General features: G+C 39.5%; 1 protein-coding gene and 1 long non-coding RNA gene across 4 annotated transcripts in view; one reads left to right on the top strand and one right to left on the bottom strand.

The window, feature by feature from the left end:
• Nucleotides 1-11,617, bottom strand: part of HTR7 (5-hydroxytryptamine receptor 7) — an 85,435-nt gene extending 73,818 nt beyond the window's left edge. For both annotated transcript variants that reach the window (XM_077124396.1, XM_077124395.1), the window contains exon 1: nucleotides 11,070-11,617. In XM_077124396.1, coding sequence (XP_076980511.1) covers nucleotides 11,070-11,617 — 548 coding nt within the window. The remainder of the gene's footprint in view (nucleotides 1-11,069) is intronic.
• Nucleotides 11,618-12,061: 444 nt separating this feature from the next.
• Nucleotides 12,062-15,553, top strand: LOC143653157 (uncharacterized). 2 transcript variants are annotated; one of them, XR_013161127.1, is made up of 4 exons: nucleotides 12,062-12,098; nucleotides 12,986-13,074; nucleotides 13,200-13,366; nucleotides 15,383-15,553. It is a non-coding gene; the product is annotated as an uncharacterized LOC143653157 (long non-coding RNA). The 2 variants fall into 2 exon arrangements; XR_013161126.1 differs by lacking the exon at nucleotides 12,062-12,098 and adding an exon at nucleotides 12,111-12,287.
• The last annotated feature ends 4,024 nt before the right edge of the window (nucleotides 15,554-19,577 follow it).

The following is a 19,577-nucleotide window of genomic DNA, read 5'->3' as shown; positions in this document are numbered from 1 at the left end:
TACTGTGTGCCTTGATTGTATAATATGGTTGGACTGTATGTGTATGGATATTTCTCAGTAAAAATATTAAAGAAAAAAAGTTGGGGTCCCAACAATCCTGGGGAGTCCACAGTCCTCTGGGTCCCAGGCTTCGCTTCCAGCTCATTGTTCCTCCTTTCCAAGTGAGGCCCTTGTGGTCCAACTATACCAAGAAAACAGCCAGAGTCGAAGCCATCATATTCACATTTCAGGAAGTAAGACGCAGGAGAGGACAAAAAAGAAAAGAAAATGAGCACACTCCAGTTGTCTTCAAAGAAGTTTCTGAGAAGTTGACACACAATACTTCTGCTTACCTCTCTTGGGCTAAAATTTAGTAACCATGGCCACACCTGCCCACAAGGGAGGTAGGAAATGTAGTCCTTATCCTGGGCTGCCATATTCCTGGGTAAAAATAAGGAGTCTTATAACAAAGGGGGAAGGAGAGGATGGAGGTTGGGTCAAACAACTAACTGCATCTGCCATGAAGGGTGAAGTTCTATCCAATGCCCCTCCTGCTCCCCTCACCCCCCACCAGGCTCACTTCGAACTGAATCATTGTTTCCATGCTCTTGCTTAGGCTATTCCCACTGACGGGATTACCTCCACCACCACCTTTTCGTTGCCAGCCTAATTCAACATTTCTTTTAAGACCTAACTCAGGACTGATTCATCTCCTTCAACATGGCCAGCGTACAAACATTCACTACTTTCCTTTAACAGATAAACAGAGAGAGTGTGTGTATGGGCACTTGAGTAGGTGTTGGACACTGCTTCCATTCGTACAAACTGTGTGTTCTTGGACAAGTCACTTCACCCCTCTGGGTCTCAAGTCCCTCCTACACCAAGTGAGGATAATAACACCCAAGGCTGATGCACAAGGTTGTAGGAAGGATCAAATGAAATTCTGTACGTGAAAAGTGACCTGAGAACAATAAAGCACTAAGCATTTCTGTTAGCATTTCTACCCTCAGTTGTTATTTCCTATGAACGAACTTCAGAAGGAAAAAAATAGTTTTTACGAAATGTTACCTCGCAGAAGAACAGAGCAGACCTATTCTGCCTCGGCCCTTCCCAACCACCTACACCATAGGAAAACCAGAAGTACATTCCAGCACCTCCCAAAATGGATCTACAAGCTGAAAATTAATTTCAAAGATGAGCAAGGATGACTTCCTTCGAAGAGAAAGGTGATCTGGAGAAGCCAGAAAGCACCCCACACTGCTGATCATAGCAGAATTAAAGCCAGAACAGAACTCTGATAATCGAAGGGAATGAGTCATAGTACCTGGCGAGGAAGCAAGGCTCAGCCAGACACCGGTCAGAACTAAATAGCATCGCTCTTGCAAATAAGCCAGCCGAGTTCCTGTAACCGTGGGCAACCCAAGGATGACCCTTACCCTCCCCAACTGAAGATAAACGCTAATGGTTGTTGATGGCATTAAAGCAATAACTGCATCTGCTCGAACTAATCAAGTACAAATAAAAAATAGACCCCACAAGATGTCATCAAATGCTTTTGTCCCTTTTATTATAAAACAAAGTAAAAAAAAAGTATATATACAGAAAAGCACCTAAAATTAAAAAATATTCTTTATATGTAAAGAATAACTTAAAAAGCGAACACTAATACAACTACCATTCTAACCAAGAAAGAGAATGTATCAACCCATCAGAGGCCTGGCTCTCTGTTCAGAATCCCCTCCATCCCACCTAGAAGTAATCACTATGCTCACTCTCATGATTTATATGTCCTTACTTTTCTTTATAGTATTACTACTTCATTTGCATCCCTAAACAATGTTGTTTGCTTTCATCTTTATGTGAATGGAATCACAGTGTATGCTCTTTTGTACTTTGTTTCTTTTGCTCATCATTATGTTTGTGACCCCAAAATCTATGGGTGAAACAATATGATGTTTGAAATTTGATTTAGCATAATGGGAGAGTGGGAAAGAGTTGCAAGGTATCCACAGAATAAATTGGCCATAAATTGATTTACAGTTTAAGTTGTCCAATGGATACATCAGGGTTCATAATACTGTATTCTTCATTTTTACATGCTTTGAAATTTTTGTAATAATTTTTTTTAATTACTTTGTGAGATTCATCCAGCTGCTGTGTTTAGCTGTAGTTTGTTCATTTTGATTGCTGTATAGCAGTGGTTTCTAAAGTAAGGTCCCAGGCCCAGGAATATAAGAATTGCCTGACAATCTGTTTGAATTGCAAATTCTTGGGCCCCATCCCAGGCTTAATAAATAATAAGCCCTCCATGTAGTTCTGATTGATGTATGCTCAAGTTTGAAACCACCACTGACGAGTATTTCAGTGTGAACAGACCACAATGAATTTAGACATTCTACCACAATACACGTTTGGATTATTTCAAGTTCTGTGGTTTCAGGTTTGTGGATATTATAATTTTTCTTTTAGTGGTACAACAGTAGAGTCATAAGGAATTGTTCTAGTTTGCTAGCTGCCGGAATGCAATATACCAGAATCAGAGAGGCTTTTAAAAGGGGGAATTTACTAAGTTGCTAGTTTACAGTTCTAAGGCCAAGAAAATGTCCAATTAAAACAAGTCTATAGAAATGTCCAATCAAAGGTATTCAGGGAAAGATACCTTGGTTCAAGAAGGCCCATGAAGTTCAGGGTTTCTCTCTCAAGCAGAAGGGCACATGGAGAACACAGTCAGAGTTTCTCTCTCATCTGGAAAAGCACACAGTGAACACGGCATCATCTGCTAGCTTCTTCTCCTGGCTTCCTGTTTCATGAAGCTCCCCGGGAGGCGTTTTCTTTCTTCATTTCCAAAGGTCGCTGGCTAGTGGGCTCTCTGCTTCTAGTGGCTATGTCGTTAGTCTCTGGCTTTCTCTGAATCTCTTTCATTCTCCAAAATGTTTCCTCTTTTATAGGGCTCCAGAAACTTATCAAGACCCACCCAAACGGGTGGAGACATGTCGTCACCTAATACAGTTTAACAACCACTCTTGATTAAATCACATCTCCAGGGAGATGATCTGATTACTGTTTCAAACATACAATATTGAATAGGGATTATTCTACCTTTATGAAATGGGATTTTGATTAAAACATGGCTTTTCTAGGGGACATACATCTTTTCAAACCAGCACAGGTACAGATATTTTCAACATTACTTGATAATGCCAAACTATCTTCAAAGGGGCTGCACCAATCTATACCCCTACTAGCAATGTATGAAATTTCCCTTGGCTCCATATCTTTGCCAAAACTTGGTGTTTGTCATACTTTTTAATTGTTGCTAATTCCCAATATGGGATTAAAAAACATGCCAGAGACACAAAATTCTAGTTTTGCAAATTAATTAGCTGATGAGTTTGCATGGATGGACTGATGCAGGAAAGAGTTTGACATGATAGAGAAAGTGAAAAAAGTCAGTGTGACTGAAATTTGGAGAGCAAAACAGAATGTGGTCTAAGACATTGTTGGGAAACAAGGCTGAGACAAATCAGGTATCTTTCACAGGAGTACCTTACAGTTTTATTGTGAGTTTGGTTCCAGACCACTATAATAAAGTAAATATTGCAATAAAGCAAGTCACATGAATTTTTTTGTTTCCCTGTGCAAATAAAAGTTAAGCTTACACCACACTGTAGTCTATTAAGTGTGCAATAACCTTATGTCTAGGAAAACAATGTACATACCTTAATTGAAATGTGACACAAAGACACGAAGTGTGTACATGCTGTTGGAAAAATGGCACGGATAGACTTGCTCAACACAGGGCTGCCATAAACCCTCAATCTGTAAAATCTACAAAGTACAATTAAAGTAGAGCGCAATAAAACAAGGTATTCTTGTAGATGTGCTAAAGAGTTTGAATTTTATTTCACGTGAAATGAAAATCCAAAGACAGGTTTTAAGCTGAAAATTTACACGGTTATATTTCTATATTCATATGTATCTAGCTATGATAGGGTTACTGGGTTACTTGATGCTTCAGACCAATACTTGTGCTGAAAACTACTAGAAAAGCTGGATGAAGCGCATGCACACACGCACGTGCACACACATACACACACACACATCTATTTAAAAGACAATACAGAATTCCTGAGACCGCCAGGATTTGAGTGGACAAAATCATGGAGAAGAGTAACCCAGAGAGAAGTGAGCCAACTTTCCCCAGTCACTTTTCCCCTTGGGACATTTGCCAAAACCAGTTGAGGGATAAGAAGGCTGTGGAACCAAGCAGAGTTTCAGCAGAGAAGTGCTATTAAGAGACAAAAAATACTAAAATTTTTGGCAGTATCCTGGGACTAGAGAGACAAAAATTAGAGACTTGAGAGGCTTAGATCCCAGTGGGAAGGGAGGAGCAGAAAATTAAGCCCAACATTTGGCTGGTATTGCCCTCAAGACACCTGCTGAATTCTGAAGCTAAGAAGCCTAGGAGAAAGCTCCCCAAAAGAGTTTTCAGTGGGAGTTTTTACAGTTTCACAATGCTAAGGACAGAAAAATTAAGAGTTAAGAACTAGCCAGAAGGAAAGATCCGTGAGAACACCCCAGGCTGAAATCCCAAAGGCTACATCCAAGGAAGGGACATTTGCCAGCGGCAGACGGAGCTTTACCAAAACTAAAACACAGCCTTACAATCAGTTCAGTCCCTAACTGCATTAACATAATCAGTCCTTCAACACGCCTGTCTGGGAGCTGTTTTCTCTGGAAGAAAACAGCATCATCTAGAACATCTACAATTTCTCATACAAACATTGGATATGCAATAAAAATGTACCAGGCATGCCAGATACAGACAGAAAAGCCAGAGAATAAAACAGATTCATTCAAGTAAACCATAAGTGATCCAGATAATAGACAAAAAGTCTATGATTAACATACTCAAAAAATATACAGTGTAAGGTGGAGAAAGATGAAAAGGTGGAAAATTTCACCAGATAATAAAAATCAACAAAAAATCAAATGGAAATTCCAGTCTTATAAAATACAACAACTGCAATTAAGGACTAAATAGGTTGAACAACAGATTAGACATAGCAAAAGAGATGATTAGTATGTTGGAAAACAGGTGAAAAAATGTCAAAATTGAAGCACGGAGGAAAAAGTAAAGCAAAAAATATAGAAAAGAGAGTAAGAGACGTGGAATATAGCTAAATGTCTAAATTATATATATTTGGAGACATAGGAAAGAAATAATGATATAGTAAAAATATTTGAAGAGATTACAGCAAACTGATAAAGATATCAATGCACAACTTAAAAAATCACTGAGAACCTCAATCAGGATTAACAACAAATAACAACAGAAATTAGTCAATAAAGCAAGATCTAGGGACATCATAGAAAAACTGATATAAACTAAAGACAAGGAGAAAATCTTAAAAGCATCCTGAGAAAAAAGAATGCATTGTCTTCAAAGGAATAATAATAATATTGGCTGCTGGCTGAATTTTTAAGAGAAATAATGGAAACTAAAGACAATGGAATAATGTTTTAAAATGTCAGGGAGGGTATGGTGTGGGGATAGCAAACATAGAACCCCATACCCAAATAAAATACTATTCAAAAATGAAAGCAAAATTAAGACATTTTCATACAAGTACAAACTAAAAGGCTTTGTCACCAGCAAACCCTTACTGAAAAAAAAAAGTTAATGGGAATTAAATCAGGCAGGAGAAAATTATCCCAGATGAATGCACAGTAATGCAGAAACAAATGAAGAGCAATGGAATAAGTATACAGGTGAATGTTGGCTATTTATAACAATAATAAAAATAAGATCTGATGGATTTTTTAACTATTATGGATTTAAAATGCATGACAACAATAACACAAAAAGTTGAGGGGGTGGATATAGTTAAAATGCTCTAAGGAACCTTACCACCCAAAAGAAATGAAAATCTATGTCCACAAAACGGTTTGCACACAAATGTTCATAGCAGCACTATTGGTAATAGCCAGAAAGTGGAAACAACCCAAAAGTCCATCTACAGGTGAATAAACAATTATGGATATTTACAAAATGAAATAGTATTCGGCAATAAAAATGAATGAATCACTGATGGGCTAAAAATCATGCACATTATGTTGTACAAAAGAAACCATACTCAAAAGAATATATTCTATATAATTCCATTAACACGAAGTTCTAGACTTCACACAACTAATTTATGATGCCAGAAGTTAAGACAATGATTATCTTTGAGTATTAGAAATTAGGAAGGGGCAGGAAAGGGTCTCTGGGCTGTTGATAACGTTCTTTTTCTTTATCTGGTTGCTGATTATGAACCAGATCATTATAATTATAACTGTAATTATTTTATGCGGGTGTGTGTTTACTTTCGGGGAACTTATCAAGTTCTACATTTGGGACTGCGCACTTTTCTATATGAAAATCACATTTCAATAAAAACTTATAAAACACATTTCAGACAAAGAGTTCCATTAAGGATAACAAGGAAGTGCATACCACCTAGATTAAGAAACAAAACAATGTAATAACATGGATGGACCTAGAGAACATTATGCTGAGTGAGTCTAGCCAAAAACTAAAGGACAAATACTGTATGGTCCCACTGATGTGAACGGACATTCGAGAATCAGCTTGGAATATATCATTGGTAACAGAGACCAGCAGGAGTTAGAAACAGGGTAAGATAATGGGTAATTGGAGCTGAAGGGATACAGACTGTGCAACAGGACTAGATACAAAAACTCAAAAATGGACAGCACAATAATACCTAAGTGTAATGTAACTAGGTTGGAACACTGAATGAAGCTGCACCTGAAATATGGTTTTTTATTTGTTTGTTTGTGTGTTTGTATCTTTTGTTTTTGTTTTTTCTTTTTCCTTTTTATATATATATATATTATTAGTATTATTATTTTAATTCTCTTCTCTATATTAACATTCTATATCTTTTTCTGCTGTTTTGCTAGTTCTTTTCCTAAATCGATGCAAATGTACTAAGAAATGATGATCATGCATCTATGCGATGATACTAAGAATTGCTGAGTGCATGTGTAGAATGGAATGATTTCTAAATGTTGTGTTAATTTATTTTCTTTTTTTTGATTAATAAAAAAAATTAAAAAAAAAAAAAAGAAACAAAACCATTACCTACACAGATGATGTTGGGGGCCGACTCCTATCCCTCACACACGGCATGTTCAGGACCCAAACCCCGACCCTGTGGGTGTGGACCCACTATAAATAGGATGTCTTGAAGATGCTACTTCAGTTCAAGTGTGGCCTAAGTGAATCAGGCCAGGTTTTAATCTGGATTACTAGAGTCCTTGAAAAACAGAATGAAATTCGGACACAGAATAAGAGAAATTCAGGGGGAACAGCAAGAAGTCAATAGAATCCAGAAGAGAAGAAGACGTGCCACATGATGGAAAAGCCAATGACCAAAGAATAGCAGCAGCGGGCCCCACAATGGCAGTCTCTAGGGAGAAAGCATCACCTAGATGATTCCTCAATTTTGAACTTCTCCTAGCCTCAAAACCGTGAGCCAATAAATTCCCCATTGTTTAAGCCAATACACTGTATGGCATTTGTTTTAGCAGCCAGGAAACTAAAACCACTTTAGTGGTACCACTCGCTGAAAACACCCCACCCCCACTCTACTAGAGATAACAACTCTCTTGAATTTGGGGTTTGCTGTTCCTCTGCACTATTTTATTCTTTTACTCTTTATATAAACTTCCCTAAGCAATATATGAACTATTTTTGTATGTTTGTAAACTGTATAAAAAAAGTTAATTTGATTCTCATTTTTAAAAGAGCATTTTAAACAAAGCACAAGAGAACTTTCTGGGATCACAAAAACACTCTATATCTTTACTGGAGTGTTGATTACATGGGCGTAGACATTCATCGAACTCATAAAATTGTACATTTAAGATCTGTGCATTTCACACTATGTAAATTTTATCTTGCTTAAATTTTTTAAAAATAGCTCATTACGGTTTCTTCATAAAGAATGAATGATCCATGCAGGAGACCTGGGTTCAATTTCCAGACCATGCACGCAAAGAAAAAAAAAAGCCAAAAAGAATGAATGAAAGGTAGACAGAAGGAAAACAAGGGAGGCCAGCTAGAGAATATGCAAAAGACCTGGTGACAGATTAGTGTCAAATTCATCTATCTGAAGAACAAGTCAATAAAGATAGAATTTGGGCACAGTTCTTTGAGCAGCTTAACTATGAAGTAGAGCAGTAACTGGAGGAAGAAGTAGAGGCAAATAATGGGTTCTTAAAGATAGAAGATCAAGATCTAACTTGTACACTGATGAACTCGATCCAACAGAGGTGGGGAGCTGAAGACAGACAAATTAAGAGAGATGAATTAAGGAACAAAGTCCTTTGAGAGGTGAGAGAGGATGGCTATGAAGTTCAGATGGTGTGGCTTTTGTTGGGACATAATGTGCTCCTGCTTTTTAACTGGAAGGCAAAAAAAGAAAAGAAAAATAGGGGGCACACAGCAAAGGGAAGGTTGTTTGGTGGTGGATAGATAAGAGAGTTTCCATCTAAAAAGAAGTGGCTACTTTTTCAATGACTATGAATGATTACCTGAAAGTGGTAAATGTTGGCATTTCATTGGAAAAGACTAGAGAAACAGCCCAGCATGGTGAAGAATGGTTAGGAAAACTCAAAAGTTCCATTTTTGGAAAGGTTAAATGTCCACCGGATCTCCAATCTCTTGCAATATGAATTCAAAAGCAGGAATATTGTTATTCATCTTTGATTATACTGCACACAGCACAGTGTAAGCTAGATGAGGTATTCCTGAGGGAATGAATGAAGTTTAAGTATTTTTTTCAGAGTTTTTCTTAGAGCATTTTCTCTCATCTATCAAATTCTCAATGAAAATGAAGAAAGCATTATTTTCAGAAATAATTCACCTTAGATATCAAACGCACCTTTATTTTTCTCATTTTTAGCTCAGTGTCTTCTTAAAAGAAAACCAATCTTTACTTTCCAATTTTATGAGCTAATTTTATATGAAAGAATAAAATGCTGATCTTTTAAAATCATTTTTAACAAAGTTCACCAATGGAGCCATTCTTATAGGAAATGATGAGATAGAATCCATATCCTCGTATTACCACAATTCATTACAATAATAGAGCTTTAGTGGATAAAGTAATTAGAGGCACTTACTAGCAAGAATTAACCTCCTCTGTATATGGAATGTTCTTGGTGGTACTAAGGCACACATGAACAATAAGTGAAGCATGCCTTTAGTTCATGTACTGGAATCACAGAGTAGCCTCAGCCAAACCTGCCAACCTCAATGTGCCCAGAACAGAAGCACTGGCTGTCTTGAGAAACAAGTTAGCCCATGGTACTGTTTCTTTATCATTTATCACTCATGAAGTGAAAAAAGGATTGTAAATTCATTATTTGCAGCACAAATTATTTGTTTTATTACCCCAAGTTCCATTTAAAAGGACTCCATTCATGCAAGAAGCACCATTTTGGTTGGTTGAGCAGTCAGACTTCTGCGCTTATAACTCATATATACACTTACTATGTATATTGCACTCTCCTAATTCCTGTTGCCACAGCCAGACTGTTAATGCATATGTTTTTGTCATCCTTAACTACAGTAATTCAGAACTTCAGCTGCCAATTTTGGAACTAATATTCACACATATGCAGATCATGCTTTGCTTTTAAAATAATTCCTTGTTTGCCATCACAAGCTCCTACTATAGTATATAACATGGCAGGATCAATTTTTTTAAATATAATATAGACCTTTAACTAAACACAGCTATAATGTATATTTTTTCTTGAAAATATCAACTTTCCTATCATTCCCTTTATTTAGTAATTATAAACCCTGGTCAAACCGCAAAATAATGAAATATGTCAGATATTGACAAACCACAAAATAGGAGTATTTACAAGGAGGAAAAGGAGAAAAATCTCAGTTTCATGCTAGACCCTCCTTCAAAGCACCATCATTTTAAGTGTAAAGCCATCAATTATTTCTCCTATGCTGACAGGCCTCCCATTCAAAGATTCTGTAGGTCTGCTAAGGAAATAAGCAACCATTTCTCTGTATCATTAAACACAACAGGATACTAGCCCTGTGAAGCAAAGAGGTTTTAAAAACACCACAGTATCTGAGTGTGATTATGAAGGTTTAATATTTCAGTTTCAAGAAAAGCAGGGTTGTTCTATGGCCAAAAGAGCATAGGGACCATACTTCAAGTTGTCAACTGCACAAATATATCTAAGGCCAAAGACCAGCTCCATTTTCAGAATCCTGTCATTTGAGTCTGAAGTAATCCTGGAGGTCTCAATCCAATTGGACACCAAAGGCGGGATCCCTAGCATCCTTGGCAGATGGTCAACCTCTGTTTCAATTACTCAAGTGGGGCAATTAGCAAGAGAAGGTTCCCAAGGGAATTGATGAACGGTAAGAACCAACCTTTCAGACAGGGAATAAGGCTCTAGTCAGTAAGCTTGCAGGATACAGACAGCATTGCCAAACACAAAAAGAGATTTCCAAAAGAATCTAATTCTGAATTAGCAACCATAGGGGTGCAAACGCTTAAAACCTGTGATCCATCAATTTCAGGTCAGTCCCTAGCTTCTTTCCTTGGCCTAGGAGAGTAGCTCCTACAATTGGGAAACCCATGTAACTTGTCAGGCTGATTTCTTAAAGTAAAGAAATGACTCTTTCAGTCTCATAGCAAGAGTTTGTCAAGCTCAAAAAACATCAAATCCCTTCCTTCGAAAACTAAGCCAAGGCCCCCGCCCCCACCCCCACCCCGGTGGAACTGCTTATACTGAAAACACTAACTTTGATCCTAAAATCCTCGCTATGGTAAACCAGAGCATTTCAGGCTCTACTTTTAAAGGTTTATGTAGATATGCTGTAACTGAAGTTGCTTGGTGTGGGCTTGTTGCGTGAGCGTTGATGTTTTGCGGCCAACCCTTCATCCCGCCTTGAAGTCTGGCGTGACTTCTCCCAAGAAAGGCGAGGGCGCGGGGCTCAGCGGCCCGCACATCTCCAACCCCGTCCGGGGCGGCCCGACCCTTACCTGTCGATGCTGATCACGCACAGGGTCATGATCGAAGCCGTGCAGCACATGACGTCCATGGCAATGAAGACGTTGCAGAAGAAGTGGCCAAAAATCCACTTGCCCCCGATGAGGTCGGTGACGCTGACGAAGGGCATGACCGCCACGGCCACTGAGAGGTCGGCCAGCGCCAGGGACACGATCAGGTAGTTGGAGGGCTGGCGGAGCTTCTTGACGAAGCACACCGAGATCACTACCAGGCAGTTGCCTGCGATCGTCAGCAGCGTGATGAGCGTAAGGATGGAGCCGATCACAACTTTCTCAGCTCTGCCGTAGTTGATCTGCTCCCCACAGCCGGAGACATTGTTCCGGGGCGCGTCCCAGGTGGGCGCAGGGCTGGCCGTCACCTCGGGGACCCCATGCAGCAGGTGCGGTGCCCAAGAGCCCGCAGCCGGGACCGCGCCGCCGTCGGGGCTCAGGTCCGGTAGCCCGCGCCCGACTTCGGGCAGTAGGAAGGAGCGGAGGTGCCCGTAAAGGTCCGGGCGGCCGCTGCTGTTAACGCCCATCATCGCGCCGCTGTGCGCTGCTGCCCATGGAGCCGGCGCCCCCACCACGCGCTCCGGCTGCCGGCCCGGGGGCTTCACCTCGCTGGTTCCACTCCGCGGGGCCCAGCCATGGGGCCCAGGCTAGCCGCTGGGGGGCGCCCGGCTCTATCTCGCGGCCTCGCACGTCCGGGACCCCCAGCCCCGGCGGACACCGCAGAAGCGCTGCCGCGCTGGGACTCCCTGAGGCAGGCGCCTCTAAGACCCGACGGACGTCCGGGACGCGCGAGCTCGCGTGCGAGACTCGGCTGGCCGCACCGCAGCCCGCAGCCCGCAACCCGCAGCCCGCAGCCGCTGCGTGGCTCGGCCGAGAGCGCCCGGAGGCGGCCGGAGAAGTTGCGGAGTCTGCCCCGCCCCTCGCGCCAGCCGCCGCCGCCGCCGCTCCCCTGCGGCAACCGCGCAGCGTCTCCGCCGCCGCCGCCGCCGCCGCCGCCGCCGCCGCCGGCGGGTACTGCTTGCGCCTCTTGCGCCTCTTGCGCTCCCGGGATGGGCGTCCGGGGCTGACCAGGCACCGCAGTCCTTCTTGCGCCTCCCTGCTGGGCGGGGAGCGTTGCTACACGAGCCGCTTCTCTCAGAGATCTTTCCGTGCAGCAGGAGATTCAGACCCCCTCCGACAGACCCGACCCTCCTCACAGTAGTAATGGACAGTTTGGTGGGGGACGAGGGTTTCTTTTGCTAAGAGGACCAAGGAGCCCGCGGACGTTTAGTCTCATTTCAAAATGAAGAACCGGGAGAGGGGTTTCAATTTTTTCTTCATTAAAATGACCTTTTCGATCACTACACCCAGTAACAAATAGATACTTCCGTTTCCCATTTTGATCACTTAAGGACGGGGAAAGCGAAGATGGAAAAGGAGAAGCAGAAACGGGGTGGGGGTGGGAGCTCAGAAGAAGAAAAAGGAGAGGAAATGGTACCAAGGAGGGCCTGGGGCTCTGGGAAAGGGCCCCCCAGGAGGGTTAAACCTATTTTAATAACCCTCCAGGCTTCTAGAAGCAGTCCTCTCAGCTCTGAAAATAGACTCTGGCCGCCTTTATATTCAGACTTCAAAGCCTAATATTGAAATGAGGGTTAATTTTCCCTTGTCATTCTGGAAATACTGCAGATAGTTGAAGAAATGACCGGTTGTCACTATCTGCAGAAGAATCCTGGAGATGTCTGTTGATTTAATACCTATTGGCTGAAATACCCTTGGTATTCAAAACCTGTCAGAGTGGCTGATTTTTATTATTTCTGAGATTTGCTTCATTCCATTTTGTTTAAAGGTTTTATTGGAAGCAAGCAGTGATTTATTTAGTTTAAGACTCTAAATATAATCAAATCTGTTTTCTTTTCTAGATAGGTCCTAGCGGGTTATAAATCAGAAAAGGAACAGAAACATCAGAATGTATTGATCTGATTGCTGAATAATGCTCTCATTCTTCAAGGTAGGTATTAGCCTTAATTCTCCAGATAAGGAAACCCTGTTGCTATTACAATCAGCTGGTAAGTAATGGTTAGGAATCAAACGCAGGTTTATCTGATTAATACGCCCATGTTCTTCTTTCTACAGACTCAAAAAAAAATGCCCGGGGGAGAATCCCCCTCAATGCTCGTAGCTCGTTGCTGTTACCAACATTTCAGAGACTTCTCCTCTTGGTGGGAGAAGCAAAACAATCCATTGCATCAGAGGAAGAGTGGAAGGCAGTATATAGGCCATAAAGCAACACTATTTCATAAGTAAGATGAAAGAGGAAATCTCCTCAACCCTATTAGTATTAAATATACTCTCAAAGAAAAATGGCTTGCAATTGGAAATCATCTAAAGCAACTTGTCCATCCTTCAATACAGAGGAGGAGATATCAACCTGTAGAGGTTTGATGACTTTTCAAAGATCACACATGACTACACTGAAATGTCTCATTTTTTGGTTGAGCTTTAGAATTGTCTTAAGGTCTCTAGAATTCCTTAAGGTAATAAGTTTCACAAGCTACTTTTGACTTTTCTCATTTTACTCCTCCCCCCCACCCAAATAGCTCTCTTGGCTCTTTTGAATAGTATTATACATAAATTATTTGCACAAAGGATTTGAAAAGTCACAGTTTTTATTTGCATCAACAATCAATAAAATATACTCTTATCAGCACTTACCCAGCTCATTTATGTTTCATAGTAGCTTCTGATGTTTTTTGCTTTTATTTTTAGCTGGGAATATAAAGGTGCTGAATAATCATTAGAATACTATTTTCAGATTTACTTTCTCTTCCATTTTCAAGATAGCATAAGGTCTAAACCTTCCTTTTTACAGAGCAATCACCTCTATTATGTTATCTCTAGTGATGGTTGAGTGTATTTCCTAAGAAGTTGCTAGATTTTTAATTTATAAGCTGTCACACTGCATAAGCATAGTTATTGAAAATCTCAGCTTCTGCAGCATTACCTTGCTTCTGTGGAGTCTGAATTTCATCTATCATTGTATTATTCCAAAATCCTGACATAACAATCTGGAATTCTTTCAGCTTCCCTCCAACCTTCACTAACAGATAATTGTGTCTTCACAAGAATGCTAAAATTTCATGTATACTTTTACATAATTTTCTCACAAAGAAAAACTGAAGATATAACTTCACAAAGTATTCATGAAATACCTCAACATTCATTAAATTTGTCATTTGCTTTTGTCCTTGGCTTCCTGGTGTTTTAAAATCCATACCAAAGTGTTGCTTTCTCCCCCTCTCCCTGCCTGCACACTCTTTGGCAGTTATACTAGAAGTAATAAGTGAAGTGTTGGCATCTAAAGCAAATCATGATCTTTAGTTTTTATCTCTCCTATTCCTTGCATTTAAAAAGTAGTTCTACTGCTTTAAAAAGGACCATCTCTTGTCTAGACTTTCATTGCCTATAACAGCATTCTCATAAAATTGCCTATGAGGGCACCTGAGAATATAGCTTTTTCAGTTTTCCAACTGGAAAGTTCCTGCTCTCAAAACTCCTCTGGGGAAGTACAGAAGAGTAGCCACATCCTACAACTTGAATTATCATCTTTTCATAAGCCTTTCTTCCCTCTAGGAGCTCATCTAGCTCATCTACATACATACATGTAATCATATCTATGCACACCCACCCATACCCATCCGTATGACAGAAGCTTAGCATTGTTTCTTTTCTCAAAACCAGCATACTCTGATAGTCTGGATTTACTTTAAGAATCACAAGTAAATGTAATAAAATAAAGCTTATTAGGGTTCGTTGGCCACCCACTGGTCAAGCATGCTGTTATCATGCTGACTGGGGTACCAGTAACTTCCCACAGCCAATATAGCTGATTTCCGTATATGTCTCTCTCAAAAGGATGTGAACTCCCCCAAAGCAAGGCTATATTCTTATTCTTGCCACATACTAAGTGTTCAATAAACATTTGTCAAATGAATTGAGTATGGGATAAGGCCTATAACCAAGAGATGTTCCTATTTAAAATGATTCCTCAGGCTTAAAAGTGACTTCTCACTTTTGTTTTAATTCAGATATATCTACCATTCTATTTATCCTATGTTCACTTGCACTGTCCCTTATTGCTGACTGCAGAAATGTACTTTTTCTTAAATTTCTTCACTTTAGAAAATTTTCATTTTCTTTGCAAAATAAATATAACTTTTAAAAATTTCCCCTCAATAAGAATGAACTTAAAAATCTGAGTACAGGTACATCCAAGAACATTTATGTATTTTATTAATTACTCAATTTTTTCTTACCAGAAACATTATTGAAATGTAAGTGGTGCATGCCCACCCCCTAGTGGAGAATCTTTTCAACATTGGAAACGCCAAAAAGAAATTCCTTGGAAAGCTTTTGTCAAGGAACAAGTTGAACATTGTCGGCTTCCCAGAGTCTGAACCTGAAGGACTTCTAATGCAAGAAAAATAAAGTTTCTCAATTTATAAATAAATAAAATCTCCATTTACTTATTGATTGAGTCAACACATATTGAGTACTAAATGCACACCAGGTATTGTTATAAGAGTTCTTTTGGGGGCACATTAATTTGTAGATTCTGTTATCCAAGGGAAGATGTCAACTAGGCAGATTGATGCCTCAAGAGGAAGAGTAGAAAGAGATGATGCCTGAGGATCTAACTCTGGAATACTCCAATACCCTGAGATCAGAAAGAAGAAAAACCAGCAAAAAAAGTCTGAGAAGGAAAGGCCATTGAGTTAGGAGGAGACGCAAGAGAGATTGGCTGCCTAAAATCAAGGAAAGAAAGCATTTCAGGGCGGAGGATTGATTAACTGAGTCAAATGCCAGGAGCTATTTCATTAGGGCCATAGAGATAAAAGCAGTCTGGAATAGATTCAAGAGACAAGGAGACTGAGGCGTTAATAATGGGGATGGGAGGTGGGGGAGTGTATGAGAACTCTGTACTTTCTGCACAACATTTTTTTATTAGACAACTTTTCTGATTAAAAAAAAAGATGAGATTCGATTCCTGGACATGCACCAAAAAAAAAAAAGATAATGAGAGAGAGAAAATGGTGACTATATGTATAGATCTACCTTTTGCAGGAGTTTTCCAGAAAGGGTAGCAGGAAATTGGGGCAGAAGCTAAAGGGGAGGGGGTGTTTAAAGAATCAAAATAGAAAGAATGAAAAGAGACTTTCATTAAAGAATTGACAGGATGCATCTTATTCTTTGTTTTCTAATGCTCAGCAGAATTTGGGGAATCCTGTATTCTTCAAAATAATATCTAAACTGAACATTTCCATCATGGTCATGACTCCACATCCAGGCAAAACTATACCTGATCCATTCTTTGAGTCATTCAGTAAACACATACAAGCTACATATTAAAAGGCAGCATTTTAAGTGCTAAGGATGGATAAGAAAGGCAGGTTCCCTGCACTGCAGATAATCAGTACCTGCTGGACAAGACAGATAAGTAAATCACTATAGCGTAATGTGAAATACCTCATAAAATAGGTATGAATCAAAGATATGGGAGCCTAGAGCAAAGAGATGCTTCTTTTTAGATACCAAAGAATTCACAGAGCTAACATTTGAGAAAATTCATCAGAAGACTGCAAGAAAGGAAGGTGCAAAGCCAACACATGGTACACTTGCCAGAGCTGTGTATTTTAGAATGCACTGGAAGATGGTAAGGGTAGACTTTAGGGAGGGGTAGGGGCAGATCATAGAGAAACGTATGCTATGTGAGGTGGGTATAAATTTTACTCTGTGCAAGAAGTGTCACATAATTTTTCTAAAGTCAAATTAAATATGACCTCTGACCACCCCCCAACCTATCTATCTGATGGGAAACTCAACTACAGTCATTATTATGGGTTCCCCTGCCCTGTCCCTCACCCCCAGACTACAGAATAGTCCTGGAATCTTGGTCCCACCAAGCAGTGCTATGTCTCCTCTGCCCTTCTGTAGTGTGGAGACCTTGACTTTGCTGGACACCTAGGATCTAAGGCCTAGCCTCAAAAGGTACATCGATCATCCCTTCCCAAAAGAAGTTTGCCCACTTCCCTGAAAGTGCCTATTACCTAAGGAAAACCAATTCACATCTCTTCTATGATCTTAAGATATTTTCCCCATCCTACGGGCTTTCTGAACCTCTCTTCCAAGACAAACAAACAAAAAAACATTCACCAATCCCTATCCTCTGCAATTACCTACCATGAGCACTAAAATGTTATTGGCCTGGGATTTTGTGCCCTAGGAAACATTTGGCAAGGTCTGGAGACTTTTTCCATTGCACAGTTGTAGAAATTTGGTGGGTAGAAGCCTGGAGTGCTGCAAAGCATCCCATGTGCTCAAGGCAGCCCCTACAAGAAAGAAATAATTATCTAGCCCAAAACGTTAATAGTGCTGAGACTGCAAAACCATGCTGTAAACTATATATTAAATTGAAAATATACAACTTGAGAAGTAGAAATATTTAGCTGATTTTTAAAAAATAATTCAGTATTCCTTGATTGAAACTGGAAACTTGATGCATTTTTCTAAACTAAAATGACAAACGCAGTATTATTATTACTGTATTGCTGTGTGCAATCCAAGAAATCAGGCTTGATTGTGCCAAATAGAAACAATATTCAGTTTTATTGATTTTCATAACCAAAAATCATTTTGCAGAAATAGAAATATTTCTTAAAAGGGATAGATTCTAAGCACAGTGGATTTTTATTCAGGGCAATGATTCTCAACTTATTAGATCCAAAATCGGCTTTTTAAATAAAATATTTTGTAATGCTCCTTTCCTAGTTTATAAACATAATTTTAAATATACTTAATTCCCAAGTTGTAATATAGTTCAGAAAAAAAAGGAAAGAATAAATAAATATACATTTAAGTATGTGAATGTTTGGGCACCACTGGATCAAAAATATAATAAAATAGATACTTGTATCTACTCCTAATAAAGGTGTTCAGATGTAAGACAAGATAACTAATTGAATGTTGTCAGCACCTCTAATTTATATGCAGTATTTTGAATAAGAGTTAAGTATGTATATATATACTTATTATTATTTATATATTTACTTACATAGCATATATTAGGTAAGATATATTAGATGATTATATATGTGTGTGTTTATGTGTATGGGAACGTGTCTGTGTGTGGGTGTATATATATATATGTGTGTATATATGTATATATATATATATATATATATATACACACACACCATATAAGTATGCTGCATTGTTAACCTAAACAGTGTGCATACTGTTGCTATGATGACATGATATTCTGAAATAGGGAACAACCCTTATAAAAAATTCCAAATAAAGCACAGTCTTCCCTCTATTTACCCATTAGTTGCATTCCTGGAAAATTCTGTGCTTATTAAAATTGTGGGAAAAAATTGTGTTTATATGTAAAACCAAGTTAGTTTCCATATTCACATAATCATAAACAGGTTTCCCTCCATATGAATGTCTGTTAAGACATTCAAAATTCGTGTAGAACAAGGGATATATGTTCATTGCACAAGACTTTCCCACCTTATATCACCCAGTCCACCTCCCAATTAGTGTGACAGGCAAAAAAATACCCACACAAATTTCCAAATGCTCCCCAGGGGTAAAATGGGAGGTGGAATAGAGGGCTTAGTGGATTGAATTAGGTACCCCAATTCAGACATGTGCTTAATCTGCATTCCTGTGAGTATGAAACTATTGCAAATAGGACCCTTAAGAAATATTTTTAGTTAAGGTGTGGCCCAACTGAATCGGGGTTGATCTCAATCCACATAGGAGGCCTTATAAAGAGAAGAAATCAGATGCAGGATTAGAGAGCGCCACAGGGAGAAGCCAGAAGTCAGCAGAAACAGGAAGTGCCAACAGAAAAAAGCACATCTCCATTTGATGGGAGGCAGGGATACACGCCAAGGAACCCCAAGGACTGCCAGAAGTCAGAACCAGAATGTATAGGGTTCAGCAAAAAAGCAAGTCTTGCCAACATCTTGATTTGGAACTTCTTCTAGCCTCAAAACCATAAGCCAATAAATTCCTGTTGTTAAGCCAAAACCGCTTCATGGTATTTGTGACAGCAGCTCTGGCAAACTGAGACAGAGTGTTGTTAGAACACTGTTGTTAAGCAGTGACTTAGGGCAGGGATCAGCAAACTCTTTCTGTAAAGGGCCAGACAGTAAGTATGTTAGGTATTGTCGGCCAAGATGCAAAACAAAGGCTATTGTGTAGCCATATAAATGTCAAGAAAGAAAACAAATTTCTACAAGGTTTTTTTAGAAAATTCAAAATACAGCAGTGGCATCTCATTACAATTTTTTTGTAATATAGGTCTACTAATGAGAACAGTGGGATCCATTTGGGAGATGTGCTGGATTGAATAATGTTCCCCCCAAAAAAGGAATTATGTCCATCCGAAACTTCAGATTGTGACCTTATTTAGAAATAGGGTCTTGCAGATATAATTAGCTAAAA

The sequence above is a fragment of the Tamandua tetradactyla genome, chromosome 13 (assembly GCF_023851605.1).
Source record: "Tamandua tetradactyla isolate mTamTet1 chromosome 13, mTamTet1.pri, whole genome shotgun sequence".
Classification (NCBI taxonomy): domain Eukaryota; kingdom Metazoa; phylum Chordata; class Mammalia; order Pilosa; family Myrmecophagidae; genus Tamandua; species Tamandua tetradactyla.
Note: the sequence above shows the minus strand (reverse complement) of the source record. Positions and strands in the feature narration are given on the sequence as shown.